The following is a 26,272-nucleotide window of genomic DNA, read 5'->3' as shown; positions in this document are numbered from 1 at the left end:
TCTGAACGATTTCTTCGGTATTCACTAAGGAGAGGGATATTGAATTGTGTAAGATAAGGGAAACAGGTAACAAAGTTATGGAAAGTATGATGATTAAAGAAGAGGAAGTACTGGTGCTTTTATGGAATATAGAAGTGGATAAGTCTCTGGGTCCTGACAGGATATTCCCTAGGACCTTGAGGGAAGTTGGTGTGGAAATAGCAGGGGCTCTGACAGAAATATTTCAAATGTCATTAGAAACGGGGATGGTGCCGGAGGATTGGTGTATTGCTCATGTGGTTCCATTGTTTAATAAGGGTTCATCTCCTAAGTTACAGTGAAAGGTTGAACAAGTTAGGTCTTTATTCTTTGGAGCGTAGAAGGTTGAGGGGGTACTTGATAGCGGTATTTAAAATTATGAGGGGGATAGATAGAGTTGACGTGGATAGGCTTTTTCCATTGAGAGTGGGGGAGATTCAAACAAGAGGACATCAGTTGAGAGTTAAAGGGCAAAAGTTTAGGGGTAACATGAGGGGGAACTTCTTTACTCAGAGAGTGGTAGCTGTGTGGAACGAGCTTCCAGCAGAAGTGGTTAAGGCAGGTTCGATGTTGCCATTTAAAGTTAAATTGGATAGATATATGGACAGGAAAGGAATGGAGGGTTATGGGCTGAGTGCAGGTCGGTGGGACTAGATGAGGGTAAGAGTTCAGCACGGACTAGAAGGGCCGAGATGGCCTGTTTCCGTGCTGTAATTGTTATATGGTTATAAGACCGTGATCGCCCAAGTCATATGACATGACGCATAATGATGAACATAATGCTAAATCTGACATTTGAATGACTGATATTGTGTCAGTGGGAAAGCTGAACATTAAACCACCAGTACTGATTTTTAAACATTACAAAGCAAGTAAACTTAAAAATAATAGGATCTGGTCTGTCTGATTATATAATATCTACAGGGAACACTCCACTCTTCATGGTTCTTATATATTCTTGACTATACCAATAAACATTATGAACAATTATTACTACAAGGCAGTACATTTTTAATACATTAAAAATGTGTTTGGTGAGAATGCTATTAGATTTTAAATAGTTCATTGGTGCATCAGTGATTAACATCAGAAAGATCAGCTGTTTGGCAGAAATGTCTTCATATCTGCCTTTTAGTTGTCTTGCAAGTGAGACTTCCATTGACCCTACTCTCAAATTAATTTGAAAAAAGTCATGTCAAATTTGAAGAAAATTGCATGTTCAAAAACTTAAGCCTTTTGGGTGAACATACCAAGGTAATATTATTCTGGGAATGAAAGGGTTAACACGAGAGTTTGATGGCTCTGAGCCTGTACTCGATGGAGTTTAGAGAAATGAGGGAGGAATATCATTGAAATCTATCGAATACTGAAAGGCCTAGATAGAGTAGATGCGGAGTGGATGATCCCTATTGTGGGTGAGTCTGGGACAAGAGAGTACTTCCTCAAAATAGAGGGACATCTGTTCAGAACAGAGATGAGAAATTTCTTTAGCCAGATTATTGTGAATCTGTGGAATTCATTAACAAAGACAGCCATGCAGGCGAAGCCATTGGATATATTTAAGGTGGAGGTTGATGAGGTTCTTGATTAGTCAGGGTGTCAAAGGTTATGGGGAAAAGGCAGGAGAATGGGGGTAGAGAGGGATAATAAATTAGCCATGATGGAATGCCCTTGTCCCATTCTTCCACCACTGCACCAGGGATAGGGTTCTCACCTACCAGCCTCTGCATCCAGCACATAATTCTCCATAACTTTCACCATCTCCAAAGGGATCCCACCATCAAGCACATCTTTCCCTTGCCCCCCCTTCTGCTTTCAGTAAGGATTGCTCCTTTGACAACTCCTTTGTCCATTCATCCCTCCCCACTGATCTCCCTTTTGGCACTTATCCAACTGCTACACCTGCCCCCAACACCACCTTGGTCACTACCATTCAGAACCTCAAACAGTCCTTCCGGGTGAGTCAACACTTCACCTGTGAGTCCGTTGGGATCATCTACTGTATCCTGTGTTCCCGGTGTGGCCTCCTGTATATCAGTGAGACCTGCTGTTGATAGGGAGACCACTTTGCTAAGAACCTACGTTCCATCCTCCAGAAAAAGTGGGATCACCCAGTGGCCACCCATTCTAATTCCACTTTCCATTCCCATCCCAACAAGTCAATCCATGACCTCCTCTACTATCACGATGAGGCCATACTCAGGTTGAAGGAGCAGCATCTTGTATTCCTTGTGAGTAGCCTCCAACCTGATGGCGTGAACATCAATTTCTTGAACTTTCGATAATGTCCCACCCCCTTCTCCATTCCCATTCTCATTTCCCTCTCTCACCTTATCTCCTTACCTGCCCATCACTTCCCTCCATTGATTCTCTCCCTTTTCTTTCTTCCATGGCCTTCTGACCTCTCCCTTCGGATCCCCTCTTCTCCAGCACTGTATCTCTTTCAGCAATCAACTCCCCAGCTCTCTACTTCACCCCCCCCGTTTCACCCATGACCTTGAGTTTCTTCCTCACCTCCCTCTGCCTTATTCTGACTCATCTTTTTTTTTCTAGTCCTGATGAAGGGTCTTGGCCCGAAACATTGACTTTATTCTTTTCCATAGATGCCGCCTGCTGAAGTTCTCTAGCATTTTGTGTATGTTGCTTGGATTTCCAGCATCTGCAGATTTTCTTTTGTTTTTTCTTATGGTCTTACATGCTTCTATGTGAAAATATTCAACCAGAGATGATCTTGAAACCTGGGAAGATAGTTAATGTTACCCATGCTGTATTCTAGCATTATGAATGGTCTGCATAAAATTACTAGTATAACAGATTTCGTCCTACAAAACCTTCGTACAACTAGCTTTCCAGTCTTAACAGTCTAAAAGAAAGATGGTTTGTCAATGCCCACAGTGTGGATTTTAATTGTGTAAATCTTAAGTGATTCATAAGCAATATTTGAATTAAGGAAATGTCTAAATTACAGCTTTGATAAGTTTGATTTTCATAAACTGTATTCTACTGTGGTTTTCATTGATCTTTGGAATTAAGTTATTACAACTAAAACTTGAACAAAATCTAACACTGTAATATATTTTTTTAAAGGTGTCATTATTTATTTGGTTCCATTCTGTTCAGACCTGAATTAGTCCGTTCACACCACTGTTCAGTTATTTTCTTCTGAGAAATAGAACTTTGGAAATCCAATCAGCAAACTCTCTGATTTTAATTATACTGTTTAACCGTGCAGCAAGGGATTGAAACTTACAGAGCGAAGGAGAATAATTTTTCTTACCATATTTGAACAATTTTAAGAAGGATGTAATTCACATTTTGATAGGGCGTTGCTAAAATTACCTATTTCCACTGTCATTACATTGACTAACACCAACCTTCCCTGATCCTAACTACTGAAATAGCTTTTGCCACGTGTTAGAAAAAAATAATTAGGAAATAACAATCCTGTGATCTAACTTCCATTCACTTTCTGATTGTGTTCTAACATGCTTGGTCTCTTGCCTGTCATTATAATGCAGACTGACCTATTGCAGCTACAAATTTTTAAATCCCTATTTTCCTTCCTTTCTTTTGGGTCTGTCCTCTGTCCTTTGAATAAAGCTATATAGTTGTCTTCAAGAATTGTAAGTTTGGGTTGACTTGAGTTAAATATGGGTTCTAATGAGCTGCGTGGCTTTTTCCTTCACAGCAATATGTGCTCTGTTTGTATTTTTCTATGTTTTGAATACAAACGCTATTTCTGGTCCTTGGCTTTGTTTTTGGTTGACTGAGCTGTATGGCTTCTCCTGCTTTTAAGCCTCTAAGGATCATCAGTGATGAGATTAAAATTACCGTACATACAAGTTGTTTGTCAAATCACACCTTTGTTTCTGAAGGGCAAAAGCAATGTGTATTGATATAATATTTGACATTTTATTAAGCTAAAGGTGAAATTGTTTTAGTGAAGAGTAATCTAAATTTAATAAGGTATTAACATTATAATTTATTGAAATAACATTTTAATAAAAAGCTTTACTTGCTGTCAAGTTGAAAGGAATAAGTGAATTGCCAAGGGGATTTTGATACATTTTGTGAAAATATTTGTTGGAGAAGTAGATTTCCCCAGTTCTAGTCTGGAGTTAAAATTTTAGTTGGCACAATTGAAATATGTAGAGAAGAGATGTGTGGCATGCTTATAACACTTGAAGCAGAATTGTATTTAGGGTTTAATTTCTTTAATGAAGCTATTTAATACTTGATGAGAAAGATGATAATAAGGCAAGATGGTGCTGGTGAATCATGGTGATGCTCTGCGGGCTACATACAAAACTTCTAAATGCCTGCAAGAAAATGAGTCTCAGGGTGATAATAAATTTACTTTGAACTGGATTACAGCTGCATTGGGCGTGGAATTGCTTCCCATATGCCAGATGATATCATGATTTTTCAGGTAGATTATTAGTGTACGTGGAATGTGTGTGGACAAACTTGTTGAGCTTTAGTATTTTCTTGCCCTTTTGTATGTAACAAGAGATGTACAGCTTTCAACAAAGGAATTGAAGTTGTAATTAAAATGCCATTCTATATCATCCATTACTCAAATTGATCATCAATGCTAGCATCATCTAAACTGATTTTAAATTACTGATTTGTTAAGTACTGTTGGTTGATTAGAGGCAAAGTGGGGGTGGGGGGGGAGGCACAAGACTATCATTCTTTGTTGTCTTAGTTCCATCATAGATAAAGCTCTCCCCACCTTTGAGCACATTTACAGATGCATCCATCATCAAGGATCCCAACCATCTAGGGCATGCTCTTGCTGCTGCCATCAGGAAAGAGATATAGAAGCTTATGGCCCACACCCACAGGTTCAGGAATAGTTATTATCCTTTAACCACCAGGTTCCTGAACTAGTATCAATAACTTCACTCACCTCAGCACTAAACTGATTCTGCAATCTATGGATTTGCTTTCAACGATTCTGCAACTCAAGTCCTTAAGATTATTTATTTATGTTTCTTTTTTTTTGTATTTGCACAATTTTTTGTCTTTTGCACAGTGCTTGTCAGTCTTCGGTGGAGTCTCTTCTTTGATTCTATTTGTGTTTCTTTGTATTTACTGTGAAGCCTGCAGGAAAATGAATCTCGGGGTGGTATGTGTACTTTGATAATAAATTTACTTTGAACTTTTGATTACCTGTGTATACTTCCCGAGAATAGCAGTTCTGACATGCAGAGAGCAGCTATCAAAGGGTTTGAGGCATTGGATTGGATGTTGGCCTATTGAGATGAGCTAAGTCCTTTAAGAAAAGGCCTTTAATAAAACGGTGTAGTTAGGCCCAAAGCTATGAGTAAGCTATTCCTGAATTGATACCACATGGTTAGTGATTTGTTTGAGCTTGTTGTTCGTATTGAAAATTATTTTTAATACATAAAATGAGGACATCCATGGGTATATTCTGCAGACGTTGGTTATTATAGTTTAAGTTTTGTGTGAATGAAGAGCTAATACTGTCATGAAAATTAAGTTATCTCTTTCTGCAAGTAAGTGAATAGCTGGCAACTGTAATCACACCAGGTGGATGTTTAATTCCAATTGATTCTGCAATGGGATATGGATTTGAGGGATTAGGTGAAAGCTTGGCAAATGGTGTTATATGTGGGGAGGTGTGAACTCCTGCAGTTTGATAAGAGAAATTTAAAAAGTTGGATTATTATCTCAATGGAGAGAGAGAGAGTGGAAAGGAGTGAAGTTCATCACCCTCTAAAGTGGCAATAGCAGTGGTAAAGCAGCCATATAGCATACCTCATTGATCAGGTATTGAGTAGCTATAAAATAAAATTGAGAGGTATTGTATAAAACTTTAAGGCAGATTTGGAATATTGTTTCCGTTCTGGTTGCCACAGTAAAGGAACGTGAGGAGCATACATAAAATGCTGGAGGAACTCAACAGGTCAGGCAGCATTTATGGAAAAAAGTACAGTCAATGTTTCAGGCCGGAATCCTTCGGCAAGACAGGAGAGAAAAAGCTGAGGGGTAGATTTGAAAGGTGGCGGGGGGGGGGGGAAAGGAGAGAAAAACACCAGATAATAGGTGAAACTTGGAGGGGGAGGGATTAAGCAAAGAGCTGGGGTAGTGGAGGTATAATTTGTCCATCTGTGCCAGGGAAGCAAAGAGCCGGGGTAGTGGATGTATAATTTGTCCATCTGTGCTGATCACCCCATCCTTGACTAAGCTGTTCCACTGTGAACACAATCTGTTATGAGTCAACATGATGTTTTCAGATCAGGTCATGCGTAGCACATACCTCCTGCCGCACTGTTCAGGTGTGTTTCTGGGGTACAGGGGCTAGCGACCCTTGTGCCTATTATCGCTGAGCAGCAGTGAACCATCTGATAGGCCTATCAGAGTTCTCTTTGGGAACTAGCTGACTTGATCAGCATTTCTGATCTGGCTATTGTTCACGATTGCACTTAATAATAAAAAATTGGTAAAAGAGACAGAAGACCATGGAAGAAAGGGGGAGGAGCACCAGAGGGAAGCGACGGGCGGGCAAGGAGATAACATGAGAGAGGAACAAAGGGATGGGAAATGGTGGGGGGGGGGTGGAAGGCATTACTGTTCATGCCATTAGGTTTGGAGGCTACCTAAATGGAATATAAGGTGTTGTTTCTCCTACCTAAGTGTGGCTTTATGCCGACAGTGGAGGAGGCCATGGATGAACATATCAGAATGGGAATGGGAGGTGGAATTAAAATGGGTGGTCACTGGGAGGTCCTGCTTGTTCTGCCGGATGGAGCATAGATGCTCGGCGAAGCGGTCTCCCAATCTACGTTGGGTCTCACCAGTATACAAGAGGCCACACAGGGAGCACCGTGCACAGTATATGACCCCAAAAGACTCACATGTGAAGTGTCACCTCACCTGGAAGGACTGTTTGAGGCCCTGAATAGTAGTGAGGGAGGAGGTGTAGGAAGGTGAGGTGTCAGATTGATCATGGAGAGTGGCACGGCAGTTTGACTTTAGCTCTCCTTACATGGTTTTGAAAAAGCTGAGTTATTAGATCACTAGCACTTCAGGCTGGTTGCTCATCTAACTCCCATTTATAATTCCCTCTGTCATGACTGTAACTGAATCCAGCCAACTAGAAGGACGGACGAGACCCACCCAGAAATTGCAGCACATGTGGCATCTTGGCCACTTTATCCATGCTGGACGCAAGCAACTATTTGGATTAAGTTAGCTTTAGTTCCTGGCTGCACTAGGGCACTTGTCAGGAAACAGTTTGGAGTCTACAGTGCTAGAAAGATTCAGTGGCAGTGGAAAGCATAATATCTCATCAAAGAACCCCACCACTCCCTCAACCAGCATGGCCAAAGTGCTCTCATCACTGCTGCTATCTAGGAGGAGATATAAGAGCCTTAGGTTTCACACTACCAGGTTCAGGAACAGTTATTACCCTTCAACCATCAGGCTCCTGAATCGATGTGAATAACTTCACTCATCTCAACCTTGAACAGATTCCATAACCTATGGACTCACTTTCAGCATCTCTACATGTCATGTTCTGAGTATTATCTATTTATTTGCGCGGTTTGTTTTCTTTTTTCACATTAGTTGTTTGTCAGTTTGTATGTGTAGTTTTTATTGATTCTTTTGTATTTTGTCTGTTAAACTGAGAATGCCTGAAAAAAAAGAATTTCAAGGCGACAAATACGTACTTTGATAATAAGTTTACTTTGAACTTTGAAAGGTTTTAGATTGATTTCTTGCAGAGGTGGAGAGACTTGTTGGAGGCTGGTTCTTATAAAGTAGTATTCTTAGGAACAGGGACAGGTAAAGGGGATCAGAAAGATGCCCTACCGACAATGTTATTGCATTGAGAAATTGTCACAAAACTGTGCTGTCTCTAATGCTACATGGGTGTTTCTTTGTGGAGAGCAAGTGTGCATGCCAGGTTCTGCATGAAGCAGCAGGAAGGGTAGGAGTTGTCGACAGGTTCTTGGCATTGTAGTGCACAGTGTGACTGGCGTAGATGGGTGGTAGGAGAATTGGGGTAAATGCATAGGTATACAAGGAAGAATAGATTACAGTGAAAACAACTTGGGGAATGGGATTACTCTTGAGTGCCAGCATAGTCTCAGAGGGAAAATTAGTCTGTTGTATGAAACAATTAAAATTTGAAAACACTCAAGTACCTCAAATTGCAATGAAACTAATTTTTTTCAGTGCATGCCATACATTCACGCAGTTGTTTTTTTTTCATTTGATTGATTAAATGAAAATAATTCCTTAGTGTCCAAAAGGCAACTAAGAACCTTTGGAGTTCCACTTTATTTTTTAGCTGTTTTGAGTGCCTTGCCCAAAGATTTGGAGATGGGAGGATGCTTTTTGACTTCCTTCCAATAAACCACTGAGATATTGCAGCGGAGGCATGCATTAAATAATGTCTTTTTAAAATTCAGATAGTTAGTGTGAAGTTTTTAACGGTATTATATGGTATGGTTCCAAACCATCTTGGAAGCTTTGGTCAGTCTGAAGAGAGGTATGGATAGTATGATATTGAAACACAGATAAGAATCTGATTTGGTCCATTTGTTTTTTATGCACATTATAGTTGATCACTAATATGTTGTTCAGGATGATTTCTGTTCCATTACAAAGTAAAGTTAAGGCAACTTTTACATGTAATACACTCATTACACCATCTGGGTATTATAAATTACAGCGCGGTTCAGACATTTCCAGCAGGTGATTGTACCATAACTGTTACTTCAAAGTTGTCAAAATGGCGTCACAGGTGAAAATATAGCTTAGATGTTCTCCATTATCTTCAGTGTAGAACATTGCTCTCTGTAGACTCTTACAGCTGCCTTTGAAACACTCATCTTATGAACTTGTTCATTGATAAGGTGATACTTCTCATTAGATACAGTGGATTCTGGTTGATTGGTGTACATTTTGGCCCAGTTAAGCGGCTGCCCCAGTTAGCAGAAGTTTCATGAAATAGTTCCTAACTTGTTGGAAGTTGTGAAATCGTTTCATTTTCACTCCCTGCTGTTTCTAGCATCTCCAACTTGAATTCTTGAAGCCGCAGTGAGCAAAACAGTTTTGGATTGTCCTTCTGCTTATTTTTCACCAACTCTCAGTGACATGTGTCACTGCTTTTTGAATACAAATACATGAAACATGCTATTTTAAAAACTGTTCACTTGAAACACAGTGTAGTGTCTAACAGCAATGTAGGTACACATCATCAACACGAGTTAGAAATTGTTTGGCAACAGTCTGCTGTCCCAATTAAGTGGTATAGTGTCCCGATTACCGACGGACCAATTAACCTGAATCGACTTTTTTTTTAAGGCACTCGAGAGGGTAGGTGGATTTTGTGAAGAATGAGGTAGAAAATGGTAGAATCCTTCCAGCTGAAGTTTCTGATTTTTTTTGGTAGTGAGCAACACTGAAGCACACAGTCAGCGCTAGCAGTTAGGGTTCAATTCCTGCCACTCATTGTAAGGGTTTGTATGTTCTCATGATCGCATGTGTTTCCCCTGGGAGCACTGGTTATTAAAGTAGTGGGCATGTTGCATTGGCACCTGAAGCGCGGCGACACTTCTGGGCTGTCCTCAGCATATGCTCAAGTGTGTTGGTTGTTAACACAAGTGACACATTTCACACAAATGACATGTTTTGATGTATATGTGACAAATAAAGCTAATTTTTGTCTATCAGGTTCTTGAACTTTAGGTAACCCTTGTCTATATCGTGATGACACATTTCTGCCTGTCGTTATTTTGCCACCCTTTTTTCTTACTTCATTGGTATAGTACGTGTCCCTGGGACTCAATGTTAACTATATGTTGCACAGACAAAGAAGCATAATGGGTTTCTGACTGTTACTTGTACTGTCCCCATTAAACCATATGGTCTTGCAGTATCAAATATATTCCCTTTGATTTAGCTACTCCTCCCCCATCTTAACTGCTACAGAAAACTAGTTGTTGGGGTCATAAATCTCTCCACAGATACTGCCTGACATGCTGAGCATTTGTTGCACAATGGTTGCTTTGTCCTCCACAATAGGTGAGATTTCCCAATGGCCGCCCATTTTAATTTGACTTCCCATTTCCATTCCGACATGTTGGTCCATGACTGCCTCTACTGTCATAATAATGCCTGTCTCAGATTGGATGAGCAACACTTCATATTCTGTCTGGGTAACCACCAATCTAATGGCATGAACATCAATTTCTCTAACTTCTGGTAGTTTCTCCCCCCTTCCCCTTCTTTCCTCTTTCATTCCTCATTCTGTTTCCCCTCTCATCTCTTCTCACCTGCCCATCACCTCCCTCTGATGCCTTTCTCATTCCCTTTTTATTCCATGGCCCAATATCCTATCAGGTTTCTTTGGTTATTTATCTCTTCCAACTTTCCCCTCTCAGCTTCTCACTTCATCCCCCCTCCCCCAGCCACATACCTTCCCGCTCACCTAGTTTCACCTGTCATCTTCTAGCTTGTACTCCTCCTTATCCCCACTCTCTTATTCCGGCTTTTGCCTCCTTCCTAAACAGTCCTGAAGAAGGGTCCTGGTCTGAAATGTTGACTGTTTATTTCCTCCATTGATGCTTCCTGATTTGCTGAGTTTTTCCAGTATTTTGTTCAAAGTTCGAAGTGCTTTGCTCAAGTACTTCCAATGTTTTGTTTTCCTTTGATATCTAGCATCTGTATTTTTTTTATCCTTTCTTTTCCTCACATCTCAAACTTTGTTAATGTTCATAAATGTAAAACATTCAGTGTTTGGTATCAGGCTCAGCCTTTCAACATTTGTGTCAGGGTGTAGAGACTAATGTGAAGTGGGAGGAACATGCATGCTATGAGTAGTTTTGTGGTGGAATAAGCCAGATTTGAATGTACTGTGAACTCTTGTGCAGCTTTTTGCATTTTTTTTGTGTTTCTGCTTTGTAACTTTGCACAGTGAATATTGTACAGGTAGGCAATAAAAGTTAAGAACCGTTTAGTTTTGGATCAGAATTGCAATTGGAGGATCTGCATTTAGTTAAACATTTTTTTTGCTAGACATGAATAATGTGGGTGAATAGTTTTATTTTATTGAAATGATTTGGGTGATTCAAAATGACTCATTCACAATTAAGAATTGAAAGGTTCTGTCAGTTCAGGTACAGTATGAGGTACTTAACACTTTGATCACTAGAAAAAGTTTATTTACAGAAGATTAGGATTCATGAAATGAAACTTCTGCTTGATTAATCTACTGGACTTTAGGTAAAGGGGGTACCAATGAATATGGTGTATTTGGACTGAGAGGTTTCCAATAAGGTCTTATGCAGGTGTTAGTCAACAAGAATTGGGTATAATATACTGATATGGCTTGAGAACTCATCATCAGCTAGAAGGTAAACTGTGAATAAAGCAACCTTCCCCTCAGATAGTTAGTTAAGCCCATCATCCTTGCTGGAGCATAAGCTGCTTGACAGCAGCTCGTCAGAGTCCTCTGTCTTTGGTCAGTCTTTCAAGTTGTCCCCATCTTCCTGGTGTTTGCTTCAAGACCACATTGACAGGTGTTCTTTGGCTGGCCTCTCTTCACTTTCCCTGGGGATTCATGTTAACGCTTGCCTGGTGGTAATGGTACTAGGCCTACTATCCCCATCTTCTTTTCCTTAATTATTCTTGTGGTAGCTGGTGTGTTTTCTGCCATAGATTGGTGGTGCTGATGACTTCTGGCCAGCGAATCCACAGGATTTCTTTTCTCAGGCTGTCTATGAATAACAAGGTACTCCATGGATCAGTGTTTGGGGCACAATGTACCTCATTAATATGAACATAACTATTGATGAAAATACATCTGCCTTATTGTTTACTGTTTTATCACCCTCTTCCCTAAATATATACTTGCCATTAGGAATGCATTGAAGATGGCCTGGCTCTAGGGAAAGCGGATATGCTGTCCCAGGACAAAACGAATCCAATAGATCTGTATTCTCTTGCATTTAGAGAAATGGAGATCTCAGAAGGTTCTTCTGTTAGATATTCACTCATAATCTTTGAAATTCTATACATGGAGGGCTGTGGAACTTGAGGCACTGATTTCATTCAAAATGGGGATTGATGGAATGTTAAGGGAATAAAGAGATGTGGGCTAGAGAAAGGCATTGAGTGGCAAAATTAGCCATGGACTTGATAAATGGTAGTGTAGCTTTGAAGGGCCAAATGGCTACTTTTACTGTTTACTTCAGTTGTTTCATATAAAATTGGGAGAAATTATAAAAGATGTGGAACTTTGGGGTGGGCAGTTGGGGAATTACCATTTCCCAAAGTGATGTTTGAATTGGATTTCAACATTTCCCCCTCAATCCCACTTGTAAAAGTGTGGAGAGATTTGTTGACCACCATGTATAAGCATTAATGTACATACTTCTGCAAAATGTTAAAACCCTCTCTCTTTATTATTTATTAATTGTTATTATAAAGCTGAGAGAGGAATGGTTTTTCCTTTATTGCTTGTCTTAAAGCTGAAGTGTCTTATAACATTTTTTTAGCCTATTGCATTTTTGAATAATATGGTACAAGCTTTTAATCATACAAAGGAGCTTTAAGACCTAGTAGGCCTAACATCAAACTCGGTAAAACCTTGGAAACCAGTCCCTAGAACTTGCCAAGATTCAGGATGTTATTGGAGTTGCCTACAATAATAGATGAAGACTATCATATTCTCTAACTCTAATAGCTGAATACATTCAATGTGTATATTAAAGTTATTTAGTATAGTTATATCATTTGAAATTATGTAGTCACCAGACTCAAGGATAGCTTCTATCCCACTGACATCAGACTCTTGAATGGACCTGTCATTCACTGAAAGATGAATTTTGATCTCACAACCTACCATCACATAGCCTTTGCACTTTGTCAATCTGCAGTGCTCTTTCCCTGTAACTATATTCTGCATTTTGTTTTCCTGTTATGCCTTGATGTACTTGTGTGGGGAATGATCTGTCTGGTAAGCATACAAGGCTAAGATTTTTATTGTATCTTAGTACAATTAAACAACACTAATAAACTGTTCGTCCATTCATCAAAAGAGAAATTACTTTACCAATTGAAATTATTTAGTATACAGATTATTTACAGCAGAATGATTTACAGTTGGGCATTTCTGTAAAGTTTCAAGTCTCAGAAACCTGTTAGTCCTTCAACAGCCGATGGCATGATGTCTTCGGGACACCTGTCTTCCAGGTTTTAACACACACTGAACTACATGGAAAGAATGCCAAGGTGGCTGAAGTATTGCTCTTGGCCTTGCCCCTCCTTCAATTAGTGAGAAAGCATGATTTCTGTTTGCAGAGGAAGTTGGGAGAGGGACTTAAGTTAGGACAGTCTCCTGCGTAAGGTGCCAACTACCCTTGCAAATCAAATTCAACCTAATTATCATTCATCCATACATGAATACACCCAAACGAAACAGCGTCCCTCTGTGGCCAAGGTGCAAAACATACGCAGCACATTCAAAATAACGAGCAAAAAAAATTCACGAAGAAAAAGCACATATGTAGTCCAAGACCCTGAGTTGACATGTCCCATATATTGACTATATGGATTCCCAGCAGTGCGCAGCCACTGCATTCCATCCTGTCATTCCACTGATTGAACATTGGAGGGCAGGACCGGTGGGAGAAGCCAGCCCCAACTGAGCTTGGATGTCACTCTACACCGCCTCCGGTGTCTCTCTCTCCTGGACTGCAGCTGTAGGCAAGCCTGTGGCTTGAGGCCTAGTCTTTGCTATGTTACGTAGCTCCCACACTGCCTGTCAAGTCAGCAAGCAAAGGAAACAGGCCTGCGGCATCTTAGATTATCAATGTCCAGCAGGGTCTTGTGATTACAGGAGAAACGTCCAAGACAATCACCCATGGTTACCTGCACACCAACTCTGAAGCCTTTGACTAACAGGCCGGCTCCACTGATCAACGAGCAGCTCACTGGTAAGGTAGACCCAGAGCACTTGTAGCTCTTGATGGCCAGCACCGCTTTGTGATTGTAAATAACACATTTAACAAAGAAAAATGCACCTTTGATTGATCCCCAAGAGGCCATTGCATCTGAATGTGCTGCTATCTTACCAGAAGTTTTTGATGCATTCCCTCAGCCTGGCATGGGGAGGTGGTAGAAACGGATTCACCCTCTGCATCTGAGAGGGACACAAGATCTATTTGGTGCCGCTGTCCTTCCAGGGTGGGCTCTGGGTCTCCGTCAGGGGACTTGGCACTCAACAGAAGTGCCCTCAACTCAGCTAAGGGCAGACTGCCATCTTCCCTGTTGTCCACCAACAGCGGTGCACGCAACAAGTCTTCCTTGTCTCCAAGTTATCTGAAGCTTCTGGGCCGAGTGTCCAGATTGGAATCTTTGGCTTCATCAAATGGTGACAGCATCAGTCAGCTCTTCAACGCTGCTTGTGAGGCCATTGGTGGCCGCTGAGAGAGGAAGATCTGGTTCCACCTCACCTTTCCTATTTTACTGGAGCAGGGGGTCTGCAGGTTCCTTTGGCAGCCTGAGTTGCTCTCCCTGAAATTCGCCAGCAGGGCAGCATACAGCATACCTCCATGGTTACCAGTTCTCTTTCAGCAAACACATGGGCTGCAGCTGGCATTGTTGGGAGGGGAGGGGGGGTGGGGGACACATGATCCCCATCGCTGGGTGCTGCCACAATGTCCAAGTGTTTTTTTTTTCTTCATCATCTCCAGTCTCTTCAAGGCTTAAAGGAGTTTGGAATCCTTCCAGAAGGCAGCCTCTATGGGAGAAGGTGTCACCTACTCACAGTGCCGTAATCCACTGCCTGAGGAATGGCTGCGATCTGATTGAGTGGCATAGCGTAGAGGGATAGAGGTTCTCTTGGGAAGATCCATACTCTTGGTTTGTCTAGTAGTTCTTGGATGGTGGGAAGCTCCATCCTTATGACTCTGTGTGCCACATAGAACACACGAGCTTGAGGTCACAGCCTCCAACTTGACCTCATGGTGGTCCTGTCACTTATCTTGACTTAAGAAGATCCAGCCTTTTCAGGCTGGTAATCCACCAATTTAAAGGGAATGGTGGAATAACTCTCTTACACCAAAGTAAATATATAATTCACGATGATACATCCATCTCTTGACTGTGAAGGGGCAAGGGGACAGGCTCAGGGCAAAATGAGGGGTGAGCAAAGTGCTCACACAGACGTGCTGACAGACTCCCAGTAAAGATTAACGGGGCAACAAGGGATATCAGGTAACCACGGAGGGCTGCTGCCACAAAATGGCAACAGTTGATACCTGGGCGAGACCAGGCAGTGTCATAATGGCCTCGTACCCGGTGGTGTGACCTCAAGACCCAAGGGTGGAGAGCAGCTCCTCACAAGATAGAAAACACGAGTTTGAGAGCAACAACCAATGGGAAGGACCACCTCAAAAGGGGAGAGAGAGGGGGGCCCGGATCACAGGCAGTGGGAGGCAGGGGACAGATGAGAGGACACAGAGAAGGAGGGGGGGCATGTGAGAAAGTAAATGAGTGACGGACAATTCTGAAGTATATTTCTCATCTACAGGATTTTTCAAATTACTTTTACAAAAAAACTAAGCATTTCTTGAAGGGTCATCAGTGCCATGTGGGAACACATCTGCAACACAGTCAAGTTGCAAAGGACCAGACTGTTCAACAGACAACCTGATACCAGACTTTACACACAAAAGGATAAATTCAGCAGGATGGGGAAGACGAGTCTAATCCCAAACCCTGTCCCTGACCCAAACCTGAACCCTAAACCCTGACCCAAACAACAAACTAAAACACGAACCCTAATTCCTATTACTGATCCAAATGTCAGGTTGTCTCATGAAAACCAATTTCCCCCGGGGATTAATAAAGTATGACTATGACTAAATTCCTACCCCATAACCATTACCCCAATCCCTAAACATGAAACCTGACCCTAAACAAAGCCTAACTTATAAAACTAATCGTCATTCCTAACCTTGATGTTCCTGACATATAGCAAAACCTGTAAAAGTAACTTGTTCCTAACTTTAAATCCTGACTCGTACCCTAATTCCTCATTGCTAACCCTAAGCCTTTGTCGCTGATCCAAAGTTCAACTCCTTACCCTGACCTTTACGTTGACCATGACCCTGACCCAGACCCTGAACTGTGGAAAAACATCGGTGTCCACTGGAAAAGGAAGGACACACTCTGCCTCACATAGGAGCTTGCTGATGCAATCATGAGATCTTCCATCACCACTGCTGAAGTTCCAGATAAAGTGGAAGGGCGTGAAGCAGGGCTGGTCCTTCCTTTTCCTGTTGCCACTGATGGCATCTCAAGCACAGGGAAGAGCTGACTGATGTGGTCGTGAATTCTTTCCTCACCACTTTGGAGGTCCCACATACAGCCTGCAGCTGTAATGATTCTGGGTCTGTACTTGCTGGGGTTTAGAAGAATGAGGGGTGTTCTCATTGAAAGCTGTCGTATATTGAAAGCAACACACATCAAAGTTGCTGGTGAACGCAGCAGGCCAAGCAGCATCTATAGGAAGAGGCGCAGTCGACGTTTCAGGCCGATACCCTTCATCAGGACTAACTGAAGGAAGAGTGAGTAAGGGATTTGAAAGCTGGAGGGGGAGGGGGAGATGCAAAATGATAGGAGAAGACAGGAGGGGGAGGGATAGAGCCGAGAGCTGGACAGGTGATAGGCAAAAGGGGATACGAGAGGATCATGGGACAGGAGGTCTGGGAAGAAAGACGGGGGGGGGGTGACCCAGAGGATGGGCAAGAGGTATATTCAGAGGGACAGAGGGAGAAAAAGGAGAGTGAGAGAAAGAATGTGTGCATAAAAATGAGTAACAGATGGGGTACGAGGGGGAGGTGGGGCCTAGCGGAAGTTAGAGAAGTCAATGTTCATGCCATCAGGTTGGAGGCTACCCAGACGAAATATAAGGTGTTGTTCCTCCAACCTGAGTGTGGCTTCATCTTTACAGTAGAGGAGGCTGTGGATAGACATGTCAGAATGGGAATGGGATGTGGAATTAAAATGTGTGGCCACTGGGAGATCCTGAAGGCCTAGATAGAGTGGACATGCAGAGGGTTTTTCCTGTTGTAGGGATTCTAGGACCAGCGAGTATGGCTTCAGAATAGAACGATGTCTCTTGAACCAGTGGGTGGGATTATGTTGCCACATGCGGCTGTGGAGGCCAAGTCATTGGGTATATTTAAAGCAGAGGTCATTAGGATCTTTGTTAGTAAAGGTGACAAAGGTTACGGGGAGAAAGCAGTAGAGTGGGGTTGAGGAATGACAAATCAGCCATGGTAGAATGGGAGAGCACATTCGATGGGCCGAATAGCCTAATTATACTCCTGTGTCTTATGGTGAAAAGCTGGATTTAATCTTGGAACATTTTTGGAGGGAAAGGGAAATGTATACAAAATGAGATATTTTGGCCAATAAATTGCTGGGAAAAATTGAATTAAGAAAGCTGTAGAAAATCTACCCTCAAAACAAATATAATTGTAGATACAAGGTGTTTTAGAAGGGTCTACCCTTGATAATTGACCTTCGAAAATAATGGTTGTGAAGTACTTGGGATGGTCTGAGAATATGGAGTTTTATACATTGAAGCTAGTTACTTAATGGGATGAATATTGCTGATAGTGTCTTCTGGGGCATGTATTTCCTTATTCTTTTATGGTTCGCTTAATGGGCAATTTTTCTACAGAGTTGCAGATTATACTTAACTGCTTGAGTCTCTTTATTTTCAATAGTAAATTTAAACATTTTTTTAACATTTATTCAACTGGCATTCTACATCTGGCAATATAGCATTTTACATTCCACGCTGACTGATTATGTGTAGTTTTTCTTTGGTTCTATTGTATTTCTTTGTAATACTGAATGCCTGCAAGGAAATGTATCTCGGCGTAGTATATGCATACTTTGCTAATACATTTGCTTTGAACTTTGATTAAGCCATTGAACTTGTACCATACAATGTGTAGTTTCTTGGAATGGGTTTTTAAAACCTGGTGTTTACAAATGATTTATTCCATTTTCCAGGGGAAACAACTGTTGAAGTCTCCGTGTCACTGCTCGTACTTTCTGGGTGCTGCTTAGTTGTCCTCGTCGTCCTGCTTGTGAATTGTGCATCATGCTGCAAAGACCGGGAAATAAATTTCAAGGTGAGCATAAGGATGCACCTTGATTTCTCTGTTTTCATTGAATGGTGACATTTAAATTGTGTTTGCATTGCATTGCATTGTTGATATATCAGTAAGAGCAGAGTCCTATACTGCGGATGGCTGATTCAAGAGCGTCATTCAACAGCATGGCTTGGTTTAGATTTTCTTTCTCAAATGTGAACACCAGCCACAAGAAGAAAAAAAATTCCTGAGGCTGTCAAGTGCTTATTCATGCATTCCACACTGACTGATTTAAAAGTCTTTTGGGAGTAGAAGAAGGGTGTGGAATCTGTATCTGTTAATTGAATGTTATTATGTGCAGTTAATATTCTCTTTTTTTTTCAAATTTCAGGTTGCCTGGGGTGACATTTCTTCTCAGTTTATGTTTGGGCTTCAGTCGTTGCAACTCTTGTTGTAGTATTTTAAAATGATCACTATGCAGAATTGAATGTGATGAAAAACAAAAAAAAATGTGCATTAATCATGTGATACATTTTTGTTGTAATTAAATACAGTTTAAATTGTTTTTATTATTGTCACATGTACTGAGGTAGAGTGGAAAAACTTTCAGAAAGACCTAGATAGAGTGGATGTGGAGAGGATGCTCCTTATAGTGGGGAAGCCGACCAGAGGGCAGTGCCTCAGAATTGAGGAATGTCCATTTAGAACATTTGAGAAAAAATTTCTTTAGCCAGAGAAAACTCATTGCTACAGATAGCTGTGGAGGCCAAGTCTTGGGTATATTTAAAGTGGAGATTGATAGGTTCTTGATTAATAAGGGTGTCAAAGATCATGGGGAGAAGGCAAGAGAATGGGGTAGAGAGGGATAAATCAGCCGTGATGGAATGGCAGAGCAGACTCAATGGGCTGAATGGCCTAATACTGCTCCCATGTCTTCTGGTCTGATACCATCCATACAGATCATTTCACCACATCAGCACATTGCGGTAGTAGCATGTATTATATAGACATTAAAGGTGCAAGATCAAAATGAGGTAAATTATGAGGTTAAATCTTATTTTTCATCTTATTTTTTTAGGGAATCATTCAATAGTCTTAAAACAGTGGGATAGAAGCTGTCCTTGAGCCTGGTGGTACATTCTTTCAGGCTTTTGTACCTGCTGCCCAATATGAGGGAGGAGAAGACAATGTCTGGGGATAGGTGAAGTCTTCTATTATGTTGTACACTTTACTGAGGCAGTCAGAAGTGTAGACAGAGACCATGGAGGGGAGGCTGGTTTCTGTGATGTACTGAACTGTGTCCAATTCTATGCAGTTTCTCGTGGCCCTGGGCATAGCAGTTGTCACACCAAGCCATGTCACGTCTGGATAGGTATATTGATTTAAAAAAATAAAGGGGGACGTACTAAATTTCTCTGGTCTCTTGAGGAAATAAAGAGCTAGTACACTTTCTTGGCCATGGCGTCTGCGTGTTTGTACTTGGACAGGCTCTCGGTGATAGTCATTCCTGAGAGCTTGAAGCTTTTGGCTCATGATCTCAGCACCGCTGATATAAACCGGTCTGTGCTCTGTACAGGATGAGATCGATCAGCTGGTTGGGTGGTGTCGCAACAACAACCTTGCAGTCAACATCAGTACGACCAAGGAACTGATTGTGGACTTCGGGAAGGGGAAGTCAAGGGAACACACACCAATCCTCATCGAGGGGTCAGCAGTGGCAAGGGTGAAAAATTTCAAGTTCTTGGGCATCAACATCTCTGAAGATCTATCCTGGGCCTTAACATATTGATGGAATTATGAAGAAAGGCCAGAAGGTGCTATATTTTAGGATTTTGAGAAGATTTTGTATGTCTCCAAAGACGAGCAAATTTCTAGAGCTGTACCGGGGAGATCATTCTAACTGGTTGCAGCACCGCCTGGAATGGAGGGGCCACTGCACAGGATTGGAAAAAGCTGCAGAGGGATGGAAACTCAGTCAGCTCCATCATGGGCACTAGTCTCCACCGCATCGAGGATATCTTCAAAAGGTGATGCCTCCAAAAGGTGCCATCGCACAAGCCATGTTCTCTTATTACTACCATCAGGGGATACAGAAGCCTGAAAACACACAATCAATATTTCGGAATGAACAATGAGCTATTTCATGAACACCACCTCTCTATATTTCTTCTTTCAGTTAGTCCTGATGAGGGGTCTCGGCCCGAAACGTCAACTGTGCTTCTTCCTATGGATGCTGTCTGGCCTGCTGCGTTCCACCAGCATTTTGTGTGTGTTGCTTGAATTTCCAGCATCTGCAGATTTCCTCATGTTTACCTCTCTATATTGCTCTTTTTGCACTACTTACTTAATATTGTTATATATTATTGTAGTTTATAGTATTTATATGTATCACACCATACTGCTGCAAATCCACAATTTTTGCGATATATGTCAGTGATACTAAACTTGATTCTGATTCTACCCCTTCCTGAAGTCTGATTTTTGTTCTGCTGACATTGTGGGGCATAGATCTGCTGCTTTCCAGGATTGTTTATAAAGTGCTGGGTTGCTTTAGAATTAGTGTAAGCAGGTTTTTGTATAGAGCAAATAATGCCCCATTTACATGAAGTTAAGAGTTCCACTATTGTTTCTCTTTCAGGAATTTGAAGATGATAATCTTGATGAAGAAAATGATTTTGTACCTCCAGCAGAAGACACTCCGTCACCTCCAACGCCTGCTGAAGTATATACACTTTCTGTTCCAAATGTTATGTTTTCTACTCCAACGCAGCTTCACTTATCAAAAACACAAGGTGTGCACTGCTCTGCATTTCAAAACAGCCTTTTACTACTACTTTATATCACTTAAATCGATCTAAATATAGAGTACTTGGCAAATGTGATTTCATAGAATACGATTGCTTGGCTTTTTATTCCCGATGTTCATTTGAAACAATCCAATCCTAAATGACATTATAATCTGTAGGTTCTCCATTTCTCAGTAAAATTATCTACTGAAGCCATCCACCAGGAAAATCCTGATCTTATTTCACAGTGTGCATTAAATAAGGTTATTTCATACAAGTGTTTCAATTAGCCCCTTAGATCTGAAAGGGCAAACTTTAACAAGGGATTCTATTGGTGAATTTGATTAAAAGAAATATGCCCTGGAAGTACATGCACCTGAAAATCTGGTGGTAGCAAGAGCAGGTTTGGTTCGAAGGCTCTGTATAACTTCCTAATCTGTCAATGCCATTTCAAATCTGAATGGTTAATAACAAGGCTTCCAGTTTATTCTATTAAAGAATTGGTCAATCAAGCTGCTGAATGCTTTTCTTGGAGAACTTCACGATGGTGTTCAAAAGGTTGGTTAACATTTGTGGTCCAATCCATAATAATTGTTCCAGTAAAAGTGAGCTGAGGGGAGATATGATAGAGGTTAATAAGATTGAGAGGCATGGATAAAGTAGACAGGTGGTATCTTTTTTCCTTGGGTTGAAATGTCTAATACCAGAGGCATGCATTAATGGTGAGGGGGTAATTTCAAAGGAGATGTGTGGCGCAAGTTTTTTTGCACAGAATGGTGGGTGCCTGGAATGTACTGCCTAGAGTGCTGGTAGAGGCAGAAACATTAGAGACTTGAGAGGCATTTAGACAGGCACATGAATGTGAGGAAAATGGAAGGATATGAACATTGAGTAGGCATAAAAGATTAGTTTGATATTTGATTACTAATGCAATTTGCCAAGATGTCTGGCTGGAGCTATGAGGAAAGTTTTGATAGACTGGGTTTATTTTACTTTGTGTAGTGAAGGCTAAGTGGAAAGAGGGGTCGAACTGAGTATGCAAAATTGAGGTTGATGGTGAAAAATCTTTCCCCATAGTAATGTTATCTTAAACCTGAAGGCATGGGTTTAATATAAAAGGCAAGAGATATCAGGATTTTTTTTAAATCTAGAAGGTGGATGAAATCTGGAAGGCATTACTTTAAGGGATGATGGAAACAGCTCTTAAGAATGCTTCACTGTTCAATAACTGGACTCCATATTCTTGCCTTAATAATCCTAAATTTGTCAAATTTATAAGTCAAGGAAATCATCCTGATATCCTGATGAAGGGTCTCGGCCTGAAACTGTTTATTCTTTTCCATTGATGTTACCTGATCTGCAGAGTTCCTCCAGCATTTTGCATGTGTTGCTCTAGATTTCCAGCATCTGCAGAATCTCTTGTGTTAGGGAAATCATCCTTTTTGATTCCACCCTATGCGGCCCTCTAAGAATTTAATATGTATTGATGAGGACGCCTCTCCGCCCTAAAGAATTGAGGTGAAGCCTGCTTTATCTATCTTCGTATAACAGACCTGCCTTTCCAGGAACTAGTCAGATGAATCTTCACTGAATTCCTTCTGTAGCAAGTATTCTTTAAGGGTGAGGCAGCACGGTAGCATAGTGGTTAATATGCTTTACAGTACCAGCAACTTGGGTTCAGTTCCTGCCACTACCTGCTAGTAGTTTGTCCTTTCTCCCCTTGACTGCATGGGTTTCTTCTGCTCCTCCAGTTTCCTCCCATAGTCTTCTCCAAAGACATGCTGGTTGGAAGGTTAATTAGTAATTGTAAATCGTCCTGTGCTTAGGCTGCAGTAAAATTGGGTGATTGCTAGGTGGTGCGGCTTGACCGGCCTAACCGGCCTATTCCATGCTGTATTTCAATATAAAATTAAAAAATAAAAGGATTGAGGGCATACAAAATTCGCAAGGTGTGATTCATATAAGGCCATATACAATTGCAGTAAGAAATCTTTGCTCTTGTATTCAAATCCTTTAGTAATAAAGACCAACATACTATTTGTTTTCCTAGTTTCCTGGTGCACCTGAAAACTAGCTTTCCAATGTAGATTGGGAGACCGTTTCACCGAGCACCTACGTTCTGTCCGCCAGAAAAAGCGGGATCTCCCAGTGGCCACCCATTTTAATTCCACTTTTCATTCCTATTCTGACATGTCAATCCATGGCTTCCTCTACTGTCGTGATGAAGCCACACTCAGGTTGAAGGAGCAACACCTTGTAATCTGTCTGGGTAGCCTCCAACCTGATGACTGATTTCTCGAACTTCCAGTAATGCCTCTTCCCCGCCCCTTCACCACTTGCCATCTCCTTTTCCTTCTCTCACCATATCTCATTGCTTGCCCATCACCTCCCTCTGGTGCTCCTCTCACGTTCTTTTTCCCCATGGTCTTCCGTCCTCTCTTATTAGATTCATCTTCCCCAGCCTTCTATCTCTCTCACCAATCAACTTCCCAGCTCTTTACTTCACCCCTTCCCCGCCCATTTTCACTATCACCTTGTGTCTGTTTCTCTCTCCCCTTCTACCTTCTAACTCGGACTTCTCATCTTTTTTTTCCTCCAGTCCTGCTAAAGGGTCTCAGCCCGAAATGTTGACTACTCTTTTCCATAGATGCTGCCTGGCCTGCTGAGTTCCTCCAGCATTTTGTGTGTGTCGAATGCTAGCTTTCGGTGGCATGTATACAGGACAGCTGGGTCTCTTTGAAAGTTAAAGTTCCCAAGCTTCTTATTTTTTTTAAAAAAAAAGAACATTTCTGTTTGTGCGTCAAAGTGAATAATATCATTATTTTTCACTTTTTACTCTTATCTGCCGTGTTGTTGCCCATTCATTCAGCTTGTCTGTATCACCTTGCAGCCTTATCTCTGCACACATTTCCACTTCGCTGCATGTTATTAGCAACTGGAAACATTGCATTTGGTCACCTCGTGTATTCTGTTCTTTCAGATTGAGAGTAGCTAGGAAGATATGGTTGAAAGATGAGGGAAGGGGAGTGTTAAAAGAAGAGGTGGCAGAGCAATATTAATCAAGGAATCCATAACTTAAAACTCCCTCTGTGGTCTCTGCTACCCTCTGACTATACAGTGGCATGCAAAAGTTTGGGCACCCCGGTCAAAATTTCTGTTACTGTGAATAGCTGAGCAAGTAAAAGATGAACTGATTTCCAAAAGGCATAAAGTTAAAGATGACACATTTCTTTAATATTTTAAGCAAGAAACTTTTTTTATTTCCATCTTTTACAGTTCCAAAATAACAAAAAAGGAAAAGGGCCAGAAGCAAAAGTTTGGGCACCCTGCATGGCAGTACTTAGTAACACTCCCTTTGGCAAGTATCACACCTTGTAAACGCTTTTTGTAGCCAGCTAAGAGTCTTTCAATTCTTGTTTGGGGGATTTTCACCCATTCTTCCTTGCAAAAGGCTTCTCGTTCTGTGAGATTCTTGGGCCGTCTTGCATGCACTGCTCTTTTAAGGTCTATCCACAGATTCTCGATGATGTTTAGGTCAGGGGACTGTGAGGGCCGTGGCAAAACCTTCAGCTTACGCCTCGAGATGGTCCATTGTGGATTTTGAGGTGTGTTTAGGATCATTATCTTGTAGAAGCCATCCTCTTTTCATCTTAGGCTTTTTTACAGACAGTGTGATGTTTGCTTCCAGAATTTACTAGTATTTAATTGAAAAAAAAAGTTCTATTTTAACTTCTTCAGTCCACAGGACTTGTTTCCAAAATGCATCAGGCTTATTTAGATGTTCCTTTGAACCTTTTGAATAGAACTTTTTGGCTGCAATGAGCAAAGGTATGTTTGGAGAAAAAAGGGTGCAGAATTTCATGAAAAGAACCCCTCTCCAACTGTTAAGCATGGGGGTGGATCGATCATGCAGCCAGTGGCATGGGGAACATTTACTGGTCGAGGGAAGAATGAATTCAATTAAATACCAGCAAATTCTGGAAGTAAACATCACACCGTCTGTAAAAAAAAAGCTGAAGGTGAAAAGAGGATGGCCTCTACAAACAGGATAATGATCCTAAACACACCTCAAAATCCACAATGGACTACCTCAAGAGGCGCAAGCTGAAGGTTTTGCCATGGCCCTCACAGCCCCCTGACCCAAACATCATCGAGAATCTGAGGATAGACCTCAAAAGAGCAGTGCATGCAAGATGGCCCAAGAACCTCACAGAACTAGAAGCCTTTTGCAAGGAAGAATGGGTGAAAATCCCTCAAACAAGAATTGAAAGACGGCTACAAAAAGTGTTTACAAGATGTGATACTTGCCAAAGGGGATGTTACTAAGTACTGACCATGCAGGGTGCCCAAACTTTTGCTTGGGCCCTTTTCCTTTTCTGTTATTTTGAAACTGTAAAAGATGGAAATAAAAAAGTTTTCTTGCTTAAAATATTAAAGAAATGTGTCATCTTTAACTTCATGCCTTTTGGAAATCAGTTCATCTTTTGCTCACTTAGCTATTCACTGTAACAGAAATTTAGCTTAGGGTGCCCAAACTTTTGCATGCCACTGTGTACTCACCCATACTCGCTATTATAGCCATGTATCCTACTTGGGAACTTGTTCCACATTCTTCTACCTATCAACTCCCAGCTTCACAATTCATCTCCCTCTCTCCATCCATAAACGTTCTCCCTACCTGGTTTCACCTATTGCCAGCCAGCATATACGCCTTCCCTTCCCCCACCACCTTATTCCAGCATCTTCCCCCTTCCTTTCCAGTCCCCATGAAGAGTCTCGGCCTGAAACATTTGACTATTCATTCCCCTCCATAGATGCTGCCTGACCTGCTGAGTTCCTCCAGAATTTTGTACTTTAGATTTCCAGCATCTCCAGGATCTCTTGTGTTTATAGCTTCTGAAAATGAGACCAGATGGGTGGAGCTTTGAAACTTCTTACAGTAAAGGCCAATATACTATTTGTCTTAATTGCTGTCTTAAATATTCAATAATTTATGCACAATGCCACTCAGGTTCCTCTGAACACCAAAACCCTAGTCAATCACCATTTATATAAAAAAAATGCACTGTTTTTCTACAAAGTGGGTGATGTTGAGGGCTGAAGGGCCTGTTTCTATGGTGTGTGATACTTAGGCACTGACTCTAGGGCACTTCCCTCACCCTGCATACATCCCTTTCAGCCATGTAGCTCCACCAAGGCTTTTCAGTTTAGCTGGGCAGCCTACTGGCGGAGGTCAGTAACTGAATACAACCCTGGATGTTTGGCTCAATCAGAGACTCCTTTTGTTTGTAGTTAAGATTTCCAGTATTTTTG

At 41.4% G+C, this 26,272-nt stretch overlaps 1 protein-coding gene across 1 annotated transcript in view; it reads left to right on the top strand.

Moving 5' to 3' along the window:
• lmtk2 (lemur tyrosine kinase 2) overlaps positions 1-26,272 on the top strand; it is a 128,912-nt gene that overhangs the window by 13,289 nt on the left and 89,351 nt on the right. Inside the window, exons 2-3 of the mRNA XM_063059371.1 lie at positions 18,091-18,212; positions 20,812-20,965. Coding sequence (XP_062915441.1) covers positions 18,091-18,212; positions 20,812-20,965 — 276 coding nt within the window. The remainder of the gene's footprint in view (positions 1-18,090; positions 18,213-20,811; positions 20,966-26,272) is intronic.

This window comes from Mobula hypostoma, chromosome 9, assembly GCF_963921235.1.
Source record: "Mobula hypostoma chromosome 9, sMobHyp1.1, whole genome shotgun sequence".
NCBI lineage: Eukaryota > Metazoa > Chordata > Chondrichthyes > Myliobatiformes > Myliobatidae > Mobula > Mobula hypostoma.
This window is presented reverse-complemented; position numbering and strand designations above follow the sequence as displayed.